Below are 19,595 nucleotides of genomic sequence, written 5' to 3'. Positions count from 1 at the left end.
GTAACCGAGTCAATTACAGGCGATGTGTATAGTTCTTAAGAGCATGGTGCTTTAGGCAAGTCTGTCTCACAGGGCAGAGGGTTAATTAGTGTTTATTAAGTAGTTCAAAGATTTAAAAAAAAAGAAGAAGAAAGAAAGAAAAAAAGGACCGAGTAGCAGCAGGATGGGGAGGCGGAAGTTTTCCCTTTTCTGGTTCCCACTTTCCTTCTGGCATCCAGGCTCTCAGACAACCTTCTACCACCCTGTGGCTTTGGCTACATCTGGAATCCCTTAACTCCTCTGACCCCTTTCCGTCTGTTTCTAGACTTGAGTTCAGCAAAAGAGATGGAGTAGTTGGACTCTACCTTAGTCTCCTTTGAATAATAATAGTTACCTTTTGGACAGTGCCTTCATATTGCCAAGCATGTGCTAGGTACCTTCAGAGACATTATCTCATCAGATGATCAGAGCAACCCTGTGAGCCGGAGGACAGGGTCTTAAATAACTTGTCCAAGGCTACACAGCAAGGAAGTGGCAAAACCATAGTCCAGATTTAATTCTGTTTGGGTCCAATGTCCATGTTCTTTCTCCTCTTTCTGCTTGACTACTTCTAGAGATCAGACTAATAGTAAGGACCTCAGTGCAATTTATAAGCCCTTTCATGTAAGTCAATTTCAATACAATTTCAGTAGGCAAAACTTCTTTCGAAATCACTTCTAGCCAAAAATGGCCGCACAAGATTTAACCAAATAACTCACTGAAAATATTTTTATTGGACAACTTTGAGGGATTATGAACTTTCCCATCTGTCTGGGCCTTATCCAGGTCATGCAAGATCTATATGTTGATGGCTCAGGTGTTCTTCTAATGATCCAACAGGCCAGTAGGCAGAAGGACCCCATGTTTCCGATGCTTTCATTTAAGTCTGAGCTCTTCTTTTGGGTTGGTGAATCTTCCACGATGGGACCAATACCAATTGTTTCAGAGCCTGAGCTTAGTCACATTCAAACATCTATTTTGCTTCCATTCCAGAAATGTTGTAGGAATCAAGGAAGAAAATGAATATGAATGGACTTTGAATATTGCAGATTTGTAGTTTAAAGTCACTGAGCCAGAAAATTTAAGGCACTGACATCTTGAATTTATCTGTTACTAATAATTAAAACTAACTTTAATTGTTCTGCTATACATGGAAGAAAAATAAAAGCTTGAGATGAAACGTGCTCCATAAAGTGTTGAGGTTTGGGGAGTGAATTCTCTGATTTGATACGATATATCGGTATGCATACAACTCCTGGACAGAGAATAAAGATTAACCTACGAATGTCTGCTACCTGCTAACATCAGTTTTTATCTGTAGCAATATAAAATGACCTAATAAGAGTCATATTTTCTCTGTAAAAGAGGTAGTGATGAATTGATACACAAATACACTGTTTTACATGCATTGGTGATAAAGAAAAAATAAGATTGTCCAGCCAGTGACCAATATATCACTCAAGACCAAATTAACTCCCACCAAGCGTCTCTCTGTAGAGCTGGATGGCAACTTTTGTCTCTGGTAAGAAGTCTGCCAAATTTTCTTTCTCCTGATTCTCTACTTGCAGTCATTTAACAAACCTCATAAAAGCTAATATCGCAGTTTAGCAGCTCCCCCCACCTTGTGTTTCACTAAGAAAACAGATCATGCAATAAAATAAACATGAATAAGGTCTTGAGGCAAAGGTATATTCTGTATATGATTTTAATAAAAACATGTTTTCCTTTGTGAAGGAAAAAAACACCTAGTGATAGCCTAAAAATATAACACAGAACAATCTGAAGAAAGATCATCTGACTCAAACCTCAGAATCCTGGCGCTATCTCAGATTGCCACCATTTCTCCCCATCAGTTAAATTCAAGACAAGGTTTATGTCGACAGCACAGGCAGCGCACGTACCACAGGGTGGTGTGGAGGTGTTCAAACGCACTCTCAAAGCCCTATGGGAGAAGTTGTGTGGAACCATAACAGTAGGACGACATTTCTGTTGCTTTCTAGTCCACAGTAGTTACTTCATCAGCTGAGCGGGAAGGAGCTGGGGAGACATCGGTCCAGTCGAGCACAGTTTAGAGAGTCCTGCTTCGCTCAGAAGCTAGCAAGGAGCAATGATGCAGCTCAAGAGGAATTCTGGGGATGGTCCACAGTTCCCAGTCCTCTCCCCGGGCAGAGATGCCGAACTGCTGGGGAGTGATAGTGAGGAACCTCAAACGAATGGGACATTTGATCAACCTCCACTCTCATCCCCTCTTCAGGAGAATGCAGATTGGAAGCTGGTGAGACCTCTGGATTCAGAGGCAAGGTCTGAGGATGAGTTCCCCAGTTTTGCAAAATCAGAGCCATCTTCCTAGTTGAGCAGGGCTTGGAAGAGTAACGTTGGGGGGAGGGGCGCGTGAGCGTGTGTGCACATGTGCATAACGTGCCAACTATTGTACAATTAAAATCTATATAACAGTTACATGACACTAATGAAAAGCAAATCAGGTGACTCTCTCATCAATAGTTCTGTTTCGATGTAAATATTTATATGACTGCTTATAGCAGAGACACAGTAGCATAAGTGAAGACTTTCCTTGTTTCAATATCACCATCTTCAACAGCCTCCATACACGTTCTTGTCCCTTTCTGGCTCCTCATGACCACAAGCACCGCTGCCGCCATCATGCCTGCCTCCTCTAGCTTCTCACTCTACCCAAGTCCTTTATGGCACTGAAGTCAACTGGAATTCTGTACATATTTATATAGTTAATTAATATTTGCTCACTGAAAGCCGACAATAGCAGGAACTGCATGCCTCTTACTTGTTGCTGTGGTTATAACATGACTCTCATAATTCTGGTACATAGTAGGTGCTCAGTAAATATTTATCAAACAAATATGTAAGTTTATGGAAACATACAGCAGGTTTTTTGCTAACTACTATGAGGGATTTACAGATAAATTAGATAGGATTTAGAAGGAGAGATAAGATATGTACCTAGAGAACTCGATCGCAAAGCAGTATGTCATCAATATTATAGTGGAGATATAAGTACTAAGGAAGTATTGTATGCGGAGAGGGTGATTAATTCTGGCCACTAATGAAGACAGAAGGATTCTATTGTATAAACACTCATTAGCTTGAGTACAGAATGGTAGACAGTGTATAATCCACTAACTTATTGATGACTGATGCAGAATACCTGGGGGTTTTTTTGTTTTGTTTTGTTTTGTTTTGTTTTGTTTACATTTGGTATATACATCAGAGAATGGAAAGCCAACCTGAATTTTCACTTTACATTCTAGAGGAAGAAGGCATTATATAAACAACTGTACATAATGGAATAGAAGTACTCATTAGGAAAGCATGACTTCTACATCATTGTCATTTTGCTCTCCAGATCCCATTGAAGTGTAAGCATTAATTAATGAATAATATTAAGCTCCTTTAAAGTTATTTGTTGAATGTCCTTATTCACACTTGAACATTTTAAGTAAATAGAACATTTCTTATTTAAAATGGAATGGAAAGATTTAAGAGAAATTATAGTCAATGGAGATAAAGTTGTAGTAAAAACGTGCTGCAGGTAGGAGAGAAAGTTGATACGTCATTTCTTAGGAAATTAACCTTAATACGTTCATACTCTTGAACCAAAAAATTCTATTTCCATGTTGCATGTATATACGAAATATTTATAGATGAGTTGCTTACAGAAATTTTTGTCTGTAATAGTAAAGCGCTAAGAACAACCATCATTTGAAGAAATAAAGAATTGGTTAAATCGTGGAATTAAGAAGTCATGAAAACCATGATTGAAGACAGCATTTTCTCATTCTTCACCAAATGAAATCGTACGTGAAATCCTAATACGGAAAGAACACGAGAGTTAAGCGTCCCTGATTAAAGTGTCCCAGACAACCCAAAGTCTTCTGCATTCACGGCCTCACCACTGTTCATGGTACACAAACCGCTGCTCAGAGAGCATATGAACTGATGTGGGATTTTTTTTATTAGGCTGCTATAAAGTCCTACAGGGAAGATGAGAAGACAATCTCATCTGAAAATACATAACAAAATACTAACAGTGTTTGTCTCTGACCAATGAGATTACTGTTCATTTGTTTCTTCTGCTCTTTTATAGTTTGCAAGTTTTTAAAAACAAAAACGCATTAACTTTGTAAACATGGGGAAAGTTATTTTAAATAATACACGTAACTCAGTATTTTTATTTTCGAAGTGCAGCACTGCTTAAAATGGGATATTCCCACGCTTTTCCCGATGATCATTCCTGCTAAGTGCTCTTCCAGGAGCAGAGGAAAATCTCTGCGGGGCTCCTGTAGCCCTCATCCTGGGCATTTTCGTCTTCAGCTGAAATAATGTAATCCAGAGAAATGTGTGCCAATACTGGATCCTAATAGACATGATAATGATGATATGGAATTTTATTTTTGAAATTGTGAAAGAGTGCATTATGAAGGAAAATCATCCTCGAAGTGAAGCTCTCACAACAAAATTAACTCATACAAATATTTGGTTAGGCAGATGCTATCTGAGTTAGCAAGTGCCAAATGGGAGGTGTTCTTTCCCAATATCAATTGTGGTGCTTACATGTGTTTTCCTCCAGAATAAATATGTTTTTTTGAACGGGATCTCACCAATAAGCAACCCTACAATCAGTTATGCCTTTTTGGCATGTGTGGGAAGTGTTGGCTTAAGGGGAGTCTGGAAGGCTGTCCGTTGCCATCATCTGTGTATTCTTGGTCCACAATGAGGCAAAACAGAGGAGTGCCTCTTTACACTCACCCTAGAGCTTTTCCTTCGGTAGATCCTGCCAGTACCAGCCAGCTGTTGGGGGCTTGTTTGCAAGTATTATTGTAATTCTGCCTGCCTCTGTGGTCTACTCTTATTTACATAACAATTTTCATTAAATAGATGCATGTGTTTGCCAGAATGCTGTTAAAGGTATTTTTAGATCATGCCGTGCATGGAAAACGATCACGTGCCACATTTAGGTAAAATTAGAATAAAGGCATGTTACCAAATTTTAGTTAGGTGATATTATCTACTATTCCACTGCCCAGAAACGCTGTGGGCATACAGCCTTATCTCTTGGTAGAAAAAAAAGAAAAAAAAAAGCCTGGATAGTGTTATAGGGATGTTAGGGACAGAGTAGTGCCAACTAAAAATTTCCCCTAGACTTACCCAGAAATATTGAAAGAAGATTAAAAGGGACTATTTTTTGATGATGTGAGTCAATACTAGTCAAAACCAATCAAATAGCCTAGGGGCCAGCCAACAACTCCCCTCGTCCTCCCAGTAGTATTTGCCTCCTACTTTGGGAATTACTGTTCTGGAACGATGCTGTGACTACATGTCGTCCCCAGCTCTTGTCTTCTTGCCCATGTCTCTCTCCTCCCATTGTAAAGAGAAACATCCACATCTCAGGGTCTTTGCTTCAGTTCATTCGCTCAGCCCTCAGCTCAGCTCTCACGCTCAGAGGAAAGAACGGGATATGGCTCTCTCATTTTTTCTCGTGTGTCTTCGTGAGCCTTTTAATTCTTAGCTTTTCTTGAGACAAATGCTATAATCAAATTCCACCAGATGCTTTGCTTACCACTGAGCCTGGTATATTTTTGAGGCCCTAAATAAATAATAAATAATGCCAGGTCTTACTTTACTACACTTATGTGCTGACAATTTAGTATCTGCACGGGTACCAGATGATGTCATGGCTGCGTGCTTTAAGACTTTCTTTATTACAGCCATGATAGCATTATTTTTAGCACAGCAGGTGTCAAAAAGGTTTATTTTGAAAGAAAGAAAACATAAAAATGAATTATTTATGTGAGTTAAATCAAAATGTACTTGATATAAATGTTTAATCAGTTTTTCACCAACTTCTTTCCATATGCTCTGCCCTGCTCGGTGGTGCAGTTCTAATGGAATTACTAAATATATCTTAATAGCTCAGCATACAGCATTATGCAATGGTACTTACACAAGAGGAATTTTTCAACTTATATTAAACAGGTCAAATGATAAAAATTCTGTAAGATGCTCACTGTTTTTACAGAAGATTATTATTCGATTGGCTTAGAAAAATTCAGTAAGTTTGACACTTAAAATGTGCTACGTTGACCATATTTAAAGTTTCTCATTCCTTAAAAAAGATGAGAAGATTAGAAAATAACTTTAATTTTGACTGTAATTGCAAATGTTTTTTTTCCCCCTGCTTTCCTAAGTAATCAGCAGATTTGCTGTTACTCCTGGAATATAAATGTTACAGAATTAAAATAAGGATTCCAAGAAAGACTACACCGTGACTAAAAGACAATTTTTATATTATGGAAGAAACTGAAAACCTAGGACTGGACCAATATTTCGTAGTCTCTGGCAGCTTCTCAACTGACCTTCAACTAGGTGCTTCCACAGTTCTCTTCTTTAAATTACATACTTTTTGAGATCTGTAAAGTCCAACTGCTTATTTTTATTATGTGCACTTTTTTAGCAAAATCAATGTCTACAAAACGCCCATTGTTTTTATATGCAGATGCTTCACACATAGAAATCTTCCAATTTTTAAGGTTATAATCTAGGAGAGAGTCACTCAAGTAAAGGGCTCGTGTCCAAGTCAGACACTGATTTCATAAGAGGGTTCTCAAACTTCAACTGAGCTACTCTGATAGTAATGATCAATTATAATGGGTGTCAATGTTCATCGACAGCTGTCCACACGCCAGAAAAGTGTTCAACGTTCCCCACGTGCACTTCAAGATCCTCTCCACATAACCCTCTATGGTAGGTGCCAACCACAACCCTGTTTTCCAAAGAAATAGCTGAACGGTAGGAAGGGGGTAAATTCATATTCGGAAAGAGAAAGCAAGAAGATATATGAGAATTAGCAGTTGGGTGAAAGGACATGAAGATGATTTGGGGTTGAGGGTCAACAGGTAAACCCACGGCATAATTTTGGGCAAATAACTCCAGCAATAGCAGCAACATATGTGCCTGCATATGCTCTGCTCACCACACCTGAATAAAAGAAAGGACCAGCAGCAGAGACAGCCCAGGGGGAATGGCTACAAAGAAAGAGCTAGAGGCTTTCTTAAGGCAATAGACTAAAAAGATTATAGACTTTCAGTGTGGAAGGCTAAACACAAAGCAATAATATTTAAAAGAGGATTAAATGAAAACTGAATTTAATGGTAAAGAATTCTTTACCAAATTCTGGGGGACCGGCAGTAGAAGAAACTCCCCAATGTTTGAAAAAAAAAATACATTTGGGAAAAAAGAGGAAGATTTACAGTGCTAATTCATTCAATAAATAAATGTAAGGTACCGATGATTAGAAAGCACCAAAGGAAAAGCAAACAAGTTCAAAAGGGTTAGGTGGAATAATCTAGCATCCAGCTGAGTACATTTTGCAGAGGATATGGAACTATTTCCCACATTTTCTGCAGCTAACCTCGTGAAGCATCAGCATTTCCTGCCGCATAGCTGTGACAGCATTGCTAAGCCCAAGAACTAGGGAACTGGAGTCCATACAGCAGGGGAGGTTATTAGAGATGGAGACAAACCATCAGAAAGAAAGCGTCTGCTGTGTGGTTGGGTATTGATAATGCCCAACACACAGATGAGGATTCACTCCTGACTTCCTGGCACCGAGGATGTGGTAGGGGCTCCATGGATTTTTGTTGAGAGGACAGGCCACTCATCGCCCCGTGGACCCTGTTAGAGGAATCAGAGGAAGAATCTGCTTACCTGAGACTCTCCGGACAGTTTTGAGAAGGAACACCTGTTCTAAACTTCTGTTTCCCACTCTAATCCCCTCCTTCTTCTTCCTGCAGGGCAAAGTGTAGTAACAACAGTAAGTAGTGGCCAACGGTGGAAATAACTGAGGGTTTATTGCGTGCCAAACACTTTGCTAAAGTCTTTCGTACATTGCTGTGTTTTATCCACTTTATTGCCTCATTTTATTCATGTAAAGAGAACCTTTTTTTTCTAGTGACAGCACCCATAACAGACCCAGTGTTTTCCACTCCTTATGCACATGGCTCCAAGTTCCCCAGAGAGAATGGGACCCAGGCCATTGGTTGGGTGGCATTCCATTCTGGACATCATGACAGGTTCAGGGACAGACAAGTGTTCCCAGTCAATCTCAGGATAATTTGTCAGGGTATTTTCCATGGAATAATTGGAAAAAAAAAATTTTTTTTTCTATTGGGTCACTATGTGTACGGGTGAAATAAGCCTGGAACAACAGAGCTGAGAACGTGGAAGGAAAAGCATAACAATGAGAAGGAGACCAAAAGTGAGAGTGTTCAGAGTGTTCACGCCTGCGCGCCTACACAGGAGACTAGAAATGGGGGCGGGGGGTGAGGCGGCGGGGGTGGAGGCCGAGTCCCAGTTTCAGCCCCTGCATCTAGACAGGCTTGAAGTTTTCTGGGATGCCAGCCACTGAATTTTTGTTTCTGATTTCTTAAGCACTTTTGAGTTGAGTGTCTGTTATTCTCATAATCCTTACTATTAAGAGAAAAAAAACTTTATGAAAAATGTATTACTACCGTTTTACAGATGCAAAAGTGAGCCTCAGAAGGACGCACTCCAGGACTCACTATTCTACCCTGTACTGTCTGACGTCTTTATAAATCTGACTCCTACCTTTCTCAGATTTTGATTTTCAATGTTTGTATTTTTTTTAAAGATTTTATTTATTTATTTGACAGAGATAGAGACAGCCAGCGAGAGAGGGAACACAAGCAGGGGAGTGGGAGAGGAAGAAGCAGGCTCCTAGCGGAAGAGCCTGATGTGGGGCTCGATCCCAGAACGCCGGGATCACGCCCTGAGCCAAAGGCAGACGCTTAACCGCTGTGCCACCCAGGCGCCCCTCAATTTTTGTATTTGAGTCTGTTCATTCATCCTTAGTTGCATCTATAATTTTTTTCTAATTATTCTTTAATAAAGAAGTTTCAGACTATACAAGCAATAGACTGAAGTCACAGTCTCAAAATTATCTCTTAAAGATTTTCATTGTTCATTGTCCTGACTCACCTAGGCAGAAATCCACCTGAAAAATGGTTTGCATTCACAATTTCTTCAGCTCATGGTTTGCAGAACATTTGTAAATGAGATGTGAATATTTATAGACGTTTGTGACATTACTACTGCATTTAGAAGCTTTTATACCAAATTATAGATTCATGTAAAGGTTATAAATTAGAAGCTTTACAGAAAATGTCTAAATATTTATGAATTTAACTACATTTAGGAATAAATTTGCAAATTTTACATTTGCTATTTTTTCACATTTATGAGCAAATATGAGTTTTCTAATAATCTATCAAAATGAGTCGGCACTCAGAAAAGCACAAACCCCAGATGGAAATGTTGTCTTCATTTTCTCTGGGCGTCTCCCTCCCCCTCTTCCTCTGTCTCTGTCTCTTTCCTCTCCTTCTCTCTCCCCGACTCCTTTCTCCACCAGAAATAAAATATGCAAAATCCACCAAGGAGAGTTCAGTGCTTCCGACAATCCCTGGTATTTATGAGTTGTCAATCATATTATCTCTTTATTTTTAACTCTCTAATCAGTCATCCATCAACCATCAGCATCCAGGGAAAAAAAAATTACACTCTGGAACTCTTAAAACATCGTAATCTAACCCTTCAGGTTATGCTGCGTTCCAACTGAACATACTTGGCACGGACTCGGGGGAAGCCCCGGTTCTTGTTGGCCACACCCTTGGGGGAATGGGCATGAACAGAACTCAAGATGTTCTGCTTCCGCGCACTTCACCATTGGGAACTAAGGGAGGGAGAGGACCATCACAACTCCTTGTGTTTCAGGTTAGACCGCGTTTCCACCAGCTTACCACCCTATTGCCCTGCAGTACCGCCCCCCCACCCCCCGGCCCAGGCAGCTCATCAGCCAGCACTCCGGCCACCCACTACGTGACAGCTCACATCCAGGGATCTTCCCTGTTCCCCACTGGGGCCACTGGGCCGGGTCATCACGAATAGCCACATCAACACTGAAATCTCAACTGACATGCACCCTATTCTTTGAGCCCCACCTTCAAGTCCAATTACTCTTGAACATTTCTTTAGCCTCCCTGAGACTTTCCGTTCATAGAAATGACTATCTCATCACCGTCCCCAGTCTGTCATATTACCACTTTCCTCCTTACTCAGCTAAGAGTCCACAGTCCATCTTTATAATCATCTCCTACCAAACACTGCTAACTGCCTTGACTCTCTCTCCCTTTTCCATGAGGCCAAGTTTCAACCTTGGTTAAATGCAAATACCTAAGAGCTGCTGAACCTTACTGGAGCCTAGCATACCACCAGGCTGACTTTAACTTCAGAAATAAAATTGTCAAGGGAGCGCTCAGCCGTGCTGACTCACCCCACCCGCTGCAGAGCTGCCAGCCTGCCTTTGTCGCAGGGGCCAGCTGAGGGAACTCAAGCCAAAGTCACACTGAGTGTGGAAATGGCCTAATAGGACTGGTTCAGAGATGGGCATAAAATCCAATTATAGTGGATTAGACATAAGGAGAAATTTCATGTGATTTCTCACTTATTTCTGAGAGCAACTAGGACTTCACTCTCATGTTCCCCCACTCCATTTTGATGATGTAAGTTACAAGTAGAAAGCCTAGAGTTCTCCAGCCACATTCCCAACATCAAGAGAGTAAGGCTACCTCAGCGTGATGCTAACACCATGGAAGACGGAGCAGGTAAACTGTAAGAACGCAGATCCTTTGTGAGACTCATGAGTTGCTGAATCATTCAGTGCTAGGGCTCACACGGCCTCCACACCTTCCCGTTACATTAGACAATATGCCCTGTATTGTTTAAGCTGGTAGGAACTGAATTTTCTTTTACATGCTATAAATTAAGAACGCAACACTGAAAGACTTTCTTACTATGACTACTTTCTTGCTGTCCAAAACAACAACAACAACAGCAGCAACAACACCTTACTTTTATAGTCTCTTCTTTCATCAAACAGGGACTTGTGGAATCAATGCTTGCTGCACGCTGCTAAATGTCTCCTTAATAGTTCACCCCCAGGCTCCAGGGTGCTGTAGAGAGGCAATAAGGGGAGATATGTGGAAGGAGCATATGCCAAGTGCCCATAGATAGTGATTTTCATGGTGTTGGGCACACATATTTTGAAGGAGCTGCCAGCCTCAAGATTGTTCTTTTCCTACGTGGAATCAAAATGGTCCATAAAACCGTGTCCCCTTCATCTGGAAAGGGGTGATGCCATTCTTTGGTAATGGGAGGCAACTGGATGTGCCAGCAGTGTGGAGCACACCCGAGAACAGAGAGCCACATGGATTGATTGCATCAGTCTAAGGGATGAATACGTTCAGCAGACAGTAAACCCTCATCATAATACTAGCAGCTACCATTCTTTCAGCATCTATTATGTGGTAGGCAATGGCGTCGTGCAACTCCCCCAGGTACTCTGATTCTCACAAGGGTTCTACAACAGGCAATCTCCACTCTATAGATGGTGAAAACTGAGGCTGATCAATGTTAAGTGACTGCCCAAGGCCACACGGCAGCAGTGGGCTGCATGATGGCCCCACAAAGACATGTCCACATCCTAATCTCCAGGATGTATGAATGTGACCTTCTTCTCCAGAACCTATGAACATGAACAAAGACCAAAACATCTTTGCAGTTGGAATTAAGTCAAACATCTGAAGATGAGATCTTCCTGGATATGAGTCTTCGATCTGATGACAAGTGCCCTTGTAAGAGAAAGGCAGAGGAAGATATGAGTCACAGACACAGAGGAGAAGGTAATGGAAAGATGGGGGCAGGGAATGGAGTGAGGTATCTATAAGCCAAAAAATGCCAAGGGTTGTTGGTAGCCACCTGAAGCTGGGAGAGGCGTGGCGTGGATTTTCCCTCAGGGCCTCCAGAAGGAACGAACCCTGTCAATACCTTGACCTTGGGCTTCTGTCCTCCAGAACTGTGAGAGAAGAGATTTCCCTTGTTTGAAGCCGCCTGGTTTGTGGCGAGTTGTCTAGGCAGCCCTGGGGAACAAATAAAAGCTGAAACTCAAACCCACAACTGCCTGCTCTCAAGAGTTCGTGCTTTGACCAAAATACCACACTGAAGAAAAACTACTTAGAAAGTGGAGTTTTGATGACTACAGGTAAGAGAACCGAGGAGTCAGTGAGATTACCGTAGAAGCTCTACGAAGACCCCACCGTCTGAGGCACACAGATCTCTGCTAGAAGGTGCGGGGAGCCCTGCTCGGAGGGCTTTCACTAGTTAGTGAAGAGACGGTGCGACGTAGCACAGGAAAGCCCTCAGCCACATTACGAAACTAAGGAAGTATAAGCAGATACACGTACGCCTTATAACAAACTAGGAGTTTAAGCATCAGCTAACACAATGGCTCTCTTTTCAAAGTTCTGAGTGTAAACACGGACTTCTAGCAAAAGGATTTGACAGGTACTGAGTGACTCCTAGACCCGATTCTTCATCTCAATCTTTGCACCCACAAGCACAGTTCCCTTTTCCAAAAATGAGAAAGCTGGCAGGCATCCCTAGCCCCCACCGGCCCCGAAGCTGAAGCCCCAGGAAGCAAGGTAACGGCGTTCAGGTCTAAACCTTAGTAGATGTGCGTGTGTTACCTGGAATCCACTTAGTAAATGTATGCCAAGCTTTGAACCCACTTTTCTCTGACTCCAAATTCTGTATTTTCTCTACTACGTGATGATGTCTTCAAGTCGTTTCAGGTTTTACTACAAAAAGTTATCTAAACTGATCAGTGGAGGTGACAACTGCAGTTGGTATATTGGGGACAGGCCCAGGGAGGGACCTTTCGGAACAATGTACCAGAAGACAGATTCGTCTTCCCCAGGGGGCAGGACCAGCGCTACCATTTGCAGGGCCTGGTGCAAAATGCCCATGTTGGACCCTTGTTAGAAAATCATCCAGAATTTGAATAGCAGAGTGTTAAACTAAGCCCAGAGTCCTTGTAAAGTGTGGGATCCCACGGGATGGGGAAGGGAGCACACCAGCGAAACTGGACACCTGGCTTGCAGAATAACAACGGAAGGGACGTTGGCAGCGAAGGTCTCCTGCATAGGTCAGCACATGCTCCTGTGCAGCTTCTCACGCTTGTGCAAGTTCTAGCAGTACTAAGAAGAAGTTGGGTCGAGTTCTATTTTGTCAAAGCAGGGAGAATCTTTAATGCCCTGCCCTTGGTTCTTATCCAAGCAAGCTACTGCATGGCCCTGGGTGGATCTCCGTGTTACCTTAAGGTTAAGTTCAGATGCTTCAACAAAAGTATCTATTGCCATGGGCTCTTAGTGAGATAGGTAAGACCCTCTATTGACTTATGCATGTATTTGATCCAAGCTCTTATCCTCAGATAAGAAGGATAGTAGCATGGGAAGGGGGAATATCAAATTCCATTGCCCTAGGGGACAGAGCTTCTGTTTAAATATACCTTTGCATTCTGTATTTCTTTTTCTTTTTTTTATTATTATTTTCAATTACCCAACGTATAATACAGGAAAAATAAACTAAAACACACTTAAAATTAAAATAAATCAACCAACCTACCTTTGGAAGTCCCAGAAATGCTAAGACGCCAGCTACATTTGAATTGCCTTTTAGAGCAGGGTTTTCCAAAGTGTGTGCAACTACAAACTGTTTGGAAAGATGTTAAAAGGGAATTGCATAAAAATAGCTTTACGGTCAAGTCAGTTGGAGCTTTGCGCTCAGCGCTGTTTTGCTACAGGCGGCTTGCCGGGCTCCGGGCCGGAGCGGGCTCTCTCCGCGCTTCCTTCTGGCGGCCCGCGTGCTGGGACACCCACTTTATGAAGCGCTTCTTTCTGTGAAGCTGCATTGCCGGCGGCACGCCAGAGAGGGCATTTTCAAGCTCCATAAGTCCGGCACACTTGTTTAAGAGCTTGCTTACCTAGGAACTTCGGCTTCGGCCGTTCTGAGCTCATTACTTCCCCTCCCTAAGTCCCAGGTGGAGGTCGGTACACCTGTTCTCACAGTGTCCTGGCATTTGGTGCTCAGTTTCCACCCGAGGAGCAGATTATGACTGTGAAGATCGAAAAACATTCTCAGCTAATCTTAGCTGTGGGGTTAATACTGTTGCGGGGATCTTTTTGCAGTCTGTGCAGACGTGCGCGGCTCAAAGACCCATCTAACACTCCAAATGAGGCTCCCCGAGTCCCCGCCCCGGAACCCGCCGTCGCCGCCGGAGCTGGCAGCGTGCCTGGCTGTTCTGTGTGGCCCAAGGCGAGCTGCCGCGTTCACGGAGACAAGTGGCTGCTGTGCTCTTCCTAATTTTAAATACGCCCACAGAGCAGAGAGGGACTCACAGTTTGATAGATAACTATTTAGTTTGCATCAAGAGTAACCGAGTTTTCCATTCCACTACACTTGAAAAACCCACCAGGCTGTAAGAGCAGCAGTCAGTGAGCAGGCGACAACCCAGGGCACGTAAGCCGGGGCTCCGAAGCCGGGCAAGTTTCCGGGGGACCCGCGTGCGCCTAGCGCACATGTCCACGTTCCCAGGAGGCTGGCAACACGGGGCTCACTACTCAGGTATTCTCGGATGGGACTCATCACTTTTGGCACTGTGTGTGTTTGTCAGTAGAAAGGGAAATTGAAATCATAAGTGAGTGCTTATTAATAACTGGGCGATGATAAAGGAGTAATCAGAGAAATTCAACATATGAGCTTCAAACCGACTTTCCTTTCTGGGCCTCAATCAAAAATCATCGTACTCATCGTTTAAATGATTATCTCCAACTCCTTAATCCTTTCAAAGGAAAGCAGCAAAAAAATCAATCTACTTTTATTCAGGAAACATTTTCTTATTGGAAGAACCCATGATTTTTGTTGGTATTGGTTTCTTGAATATTAAGAGCCGCACTTCTGGTGATTCCTGAACAGCAGATATTGACCGCTATAAATGTTAATTAACTTGCTACTATGGCCACTGTTGAAAACACTAGAGGAATTAAATGTTTGGAGTTGAAAGATCTACATTTCTGGTTGTATTATATTATTCATTCATTCATTCATTCATTCATTCATTCAACACATATACGGAGCCTCCATTTTGTGCCAAGAACTCTGACAGACCCATGGGAATAAGGAGGGAACACAATGGATGAGGGCCCCAATCTCATGCTGCTAAATAGTTGTCTCTGGAATCGTTTGCTCCTGGGTATGACTATGGAAGGATTGTGACCAGGCCTCTTACATCTCCTGCCTCAGCGTCCCCTGGTTCTCTGCTCCCCAGATCAACCGAGCACCACGGCTTACATCCCAGTTCACAGCCTCAGACCTTCCCCAATTCCTCAGCAAATTATGACTGAGGCAGGAATATCTCACAGTTCTCAGTATTCTTCCTGCTATGGTAGAATTATTTTAGGATTTTCTGGTGCTTTCAGGGGCTCTGACGCTGGTCTTATGTGGCTGGTTGTTGCCAGTCAAACCAAGAATATAGTCATTTTTATAAATAACCCTTTGGTTCCTGGGCCAGCCCCTCTGGATCACTCTTCCTCTTCTCATGTTGACCCAACTTGCTGTATCTCTTGATCATTCTCTTTAGTTCAGATCTGCTAGGTTCCTCAGGTTAATGACTTTATACATTTTTAGGCATAGACCTTTAACCTGAATCTTCTCTTAATAGTTTGTATTTCCTAAATGCCTATTACTTACTAATGGGCTTCCAGAACTGACCACCAACTGGATTCCCTGGTGATTAGAATTCTCCTGATTCTAAACTACAAGGTGAATTATGACTTAAGTTGCTATAGATTTTATACACTTGACCACTCAAAGTCAGAGTCAAAAGCTGGAACAGAATCCCCAACCCATAGTTTCATACTTGGCTTTCATTCGGATTGTCAGGTCTCTACTCCCACCTCTTCCTTTTTTTTTTTTTTTTGAGATTTTATTTATTTGACAGAGACACAGCGAGAGAGGGAACACAAGCAGAGGGAAAGGGAGAAGCAGGCTTCCCACTGAGCAGGGAGCCTGATGCAGGGCTTGATCCGAGGACCCTGGGATCATGACCTGAGCGGAAGTCAGACGCTTAATGACTGAGCCACCCAGGCGCCCCACTCGTCTTCCTTCTTGATTGGTGCTGCCCTACATTGGCCATAACAACCGCCCCTGTAATACAGACCTGGTGGGAGATGGCGAGGGGGGCAACTCTGGAACTGGGGAGGCTCTCAATGTAGGAAGTTAATTCCAACTACAGAGAATCCATAGAATTTGTATACATCAAGCAGGCCTTAAGTTGTCACGGTATTTCATTCCTCCTAAGAAAAAAGGATGATCAAATAGGCAGAAAAAAGCTGCTTACTTGCATTTCTTTGCTGAAAAATTACAGGAGAAAAAAAAGAATGCATATGGAGGAAGAAGGCAATTCTCTATTACTGCAGGAACAGAAGCAGCTAGAAGATATTCAATAAATGATACTCCGGCTAAAGGCGGAGTAAGAAGAGCAAGGACTGAGAGCAGATGAGTCGGCTGCTACAATGGAATACCAGACTGGGTGGGTTAAAGAAGAGAAATTAATTTTCTCATGGTTCTGTAGACTAGAAAACCAAATTCAAGGTGCTGTCAGGGTTGGTTTCTGATGAGGCCTCTCCTCCTAGCTTGAAGATGGCTGCCTTTTTGCTCTGTGCTTACATGGCGTCTTCTCTGTGTAGGAATGGAGAATAAGTTCTGGTGTCTTTCCCTCTTCTTATAAGGACAACACTGCTATCTGGTTAGGCCTCCAACCCTATGACCTCATTTAACCTTAATTCCCTCCTTAAAGGCTGTCCCTCCAAATAAAATCACATTGGTAGTTAGGGCTTCAACATATGAATTGGGGGGGTGTGTGGACAGAATTCAGTTCATAATAATACCTAGTGAATGAGCAGAACATAGCCACTCTAAGCAATGTGGGGTCATTTGCCCAGTAGTTAAAAAGACAGACTCTTGATTTAAATAGGCATAACTTTGAATTCCAGTTCTCCAACTTTATGCACTTATTTTTTCACTTAATCATTGAATGAATATTTATTAAGCATATGTGTATGAAGGTCCTGTTACATAGTGTAAGCACCCTGAGGTGAATAGAGCATCTCAGCAGACGCCATCTCTGTCTTTAGATGATGACATAGTTCAGTGGGAATATTGGTTAGTCATCAAAAAAACCCCACAAACATGTAATTGCCACTGTGAGATCTCATACAAGTCACTCAAGCATTATAAGCCTCAATTTCGGGGTTCCTGGGTGCTTCTGTGGGTTAGGCATCTGCCTTCAGCTCAGGTCATGATCCCAGGGTCCTGGCATCGAGCCCCGCGTTGGGCTCCCTGCTCAGCGGAGAGTCTGTTTCTCCCTCTCCCTCTGCCACTCTCCCCTGCTTATGGTCTCTCTCATGTGTGTTCTCTCTCTCTCAAACCAATAAACAAAATCTTCACAAAATTATAAACTGAAAAAAAATTATTTAAGAAAATAAGCCTCAATGTCCTCACCTGTAAAATTTGTAGGAGATGAAATGATAAGGTGCGTATTCGACACGACACAGAGCCTGACGTGTAGGTAGTGCAAACAAACCAACAAAAGAAAACAGCAGCACAGCATCTTCTAAATCCTTAGAAGATACCCTCCCATCAAGGGGGAAAAAATGGCTTGTGGATTGGTAGAAACCAAGGAATCACTAGTCACTACAGCATTCTTCATGTGAACACGAATGGAGCATAAAGATACAGGACAATGTTGTCCTTGTCTAACCTCGTCAGGCCACGTACCACGTGTCCACATGTCCGGAGGAGTGCTCCACACTCTCGTGAAGCCACGTGGGAAAGACAGTGCTCCCCAGTTCACCTGCTTCTTCCCGACTTGTAAAGCAAACAGTCTACTCCCAGCAGATTGCTCTGTGAGTAGTTCTCCTCATCTGTAAAAATCAAGGTGCAGGAGAGAGAATTCTTAAGCCTCAGAATCCTAGGCTTTAAATAAGGTTAATGATTAAGATCAGTGGTGATCTCATGGTGATACATGGTGATCTTATTTCACGTGACATAAGGACCTTGATAATCAGATCAAAAACCAGAAGAAGAACCCATCATTTCAAGTGGACTTAATATGTGACCTTGCAACTTATAGTGACCCCAAGTATGTCTTTCCTTCTCTACACCTTCGAGTAGGTAGAGTAAGCTGATCCTTGACGATTCTGCACAGCTGTTAAATGCAGGGCTTTGGTGTCAAGCCAACTTGGTTTTGAGAGTTGGCTGGTAGGTGTGTGTCTGGTACATAGTAGACTCAATAAGTGTGTGTTTAAATAATGTTGAATCCGTAAGTACGGACTCTGCTCTTTTCTGGTTGTAAATCACTTGGCCTGTCTGTGCCTTGCTTTCTCCACTGTAAAATGGGAAGAGAAACAGTACCCGCCCCACAGACTTGTTCTGGGGCTGCTGTGGGATAATTCAGGCAGAGCCCTGCATACAGCAAGCTATTGTTGTTGCAAAGGGGATTGTCTCAATGGTTCTCTGGGTTATTTCCATTCAACAATTTTGAGTCATCCAACAACAATCTTCCAGGGTGGCAGTAAATGCAGGCCAGTGTCCTTGCTAAAAGAGAAATCTGGCCCCGATGAGAGAAGCTGTCAAATCTGAAAAGGGGATTTTGTTACCAAAACTGCCTGGCACTTCCTCCCTTCACCCCAGGGTCTACACCCTTTGTTTCTCTTTTCACCGCGTACCGTTCAGATCAGTGTTTTTGCCCGGCTTATCCTCTAAAGCACATAGCAGTAGGCTAACAGTTGAAGGTCATGGGCCTCCATCTCTCTCTACCTTGTCTGGGCCGTGGCTGGTGGAGCCAAGGCCCCAGCTGGCGTGGGGGAGGTCCCAGCGAGCACACTGTGCGCCCAGCAGATGTACAAAGCTCGGCGCAGGGATCTGGGTGCACCTGTTGGTTTGTCACCATCTGTTAGCCAAAATGTTCAAGAGCCACACCCTCGGCCGGCCAGCTGAGGAGAACTTAATCCCTTCCCCCACAGGCCTCCCAGTACAGGCTGCTGATCGCATCTTACAAAAGAAGAGAGGCAAACACAAAGAAGAAACTGTCTGAACCCCACCCTGGGGAAACCTAATCTTCTGTCATTCCTGGATTATATTTCTTAAGCTAACAAGAAAGGGGTTTTAAAATAAACCTAGATGGTTATTACCTGATAAGAAATCCTGTTATAAACTGGCTATGTTTTGTAAGGGAAGATATCGGTTTAACATGGATACTAGTATTAAGTGAATTCGGTGGTAATGGTATTTTGGATGACGACTTAGTGAGGCGGAACCATTACCAGGGACTAACATTTGCCGTCTCTGAGGGAGAGAGAAGTGGAATCTCGGGAGCAAGTTTGCTTGAGAAACCAGCCCAGGATCAACAATTTTCTAGGCGTTTAGGCCTTGGATTCTCTAAGATTAGAGAAACATTCCTCTAAGTAAACACAGAAATGTGTACGCCCTTTATCAAATCATGGGGCAGTTTTCACCCACTCGTGCCTCAGTCCCGCTGCCCTGTCCGAACGACACAGAACACAGCCTCGCAT

At 42.8% G+C, this 19,595-nt stretch overlaps 1 protein-coding gene across 3 annotated transcripts in view; it reads right to left on the bottom strand.

Annotated features, from left to right (window-relative positions):
* Nucleotides 1-19,595, bottom strand: part of LOC123797679 (uncharacterized) — a 53,180-nt gene that overhangs the window by 2,981 nt on the left and 30,604 nt on the right. Inside the window, exons 3-4 of one of the 3 annotated variants that reach the window (XM_087864748.1) lie at nucleotides 7,759-7,838; nucleotides 1,718-3,860 (exon numbers count right to left, since the gene is read on the bottom strand). In XM_087864748.1, the coding sequence (XP_087720874.1) occupies nucleotides 3,787-3,860; nucleotides 7,759-7,838 (154 nt within the window). In that variant the 3' untranslated portion in view covers nucleotides 1,718-3,786. Of the gene's footprint in view, nucleotides 1-1,717; nucleotides 7,839-19,595 lie in introns of those variants that run through there. The other 2 variants (XM_087864747.1, XR_015725797.1) reach the window with 2 other exon arrangements.

Source organism: Ursus americanus, chromosome 9 (genome assembly GCF_024610735.1).
Source record: "Ursus americanus isolate L20-20 chromosome 9, mUrsAme1.1.p, whole genome shotgun sequence".
Classification (NCBI taxonomy): Eukaryota; Metazoa; Chordata; class Mammalia; order Carnivora; family Ursidae; genus Ursus; species Ursus americanus.
Note: the sequence above shows the minus strand (reverse complement) of the source record. Positions and strands in the feature narration are given on the sequence as shown.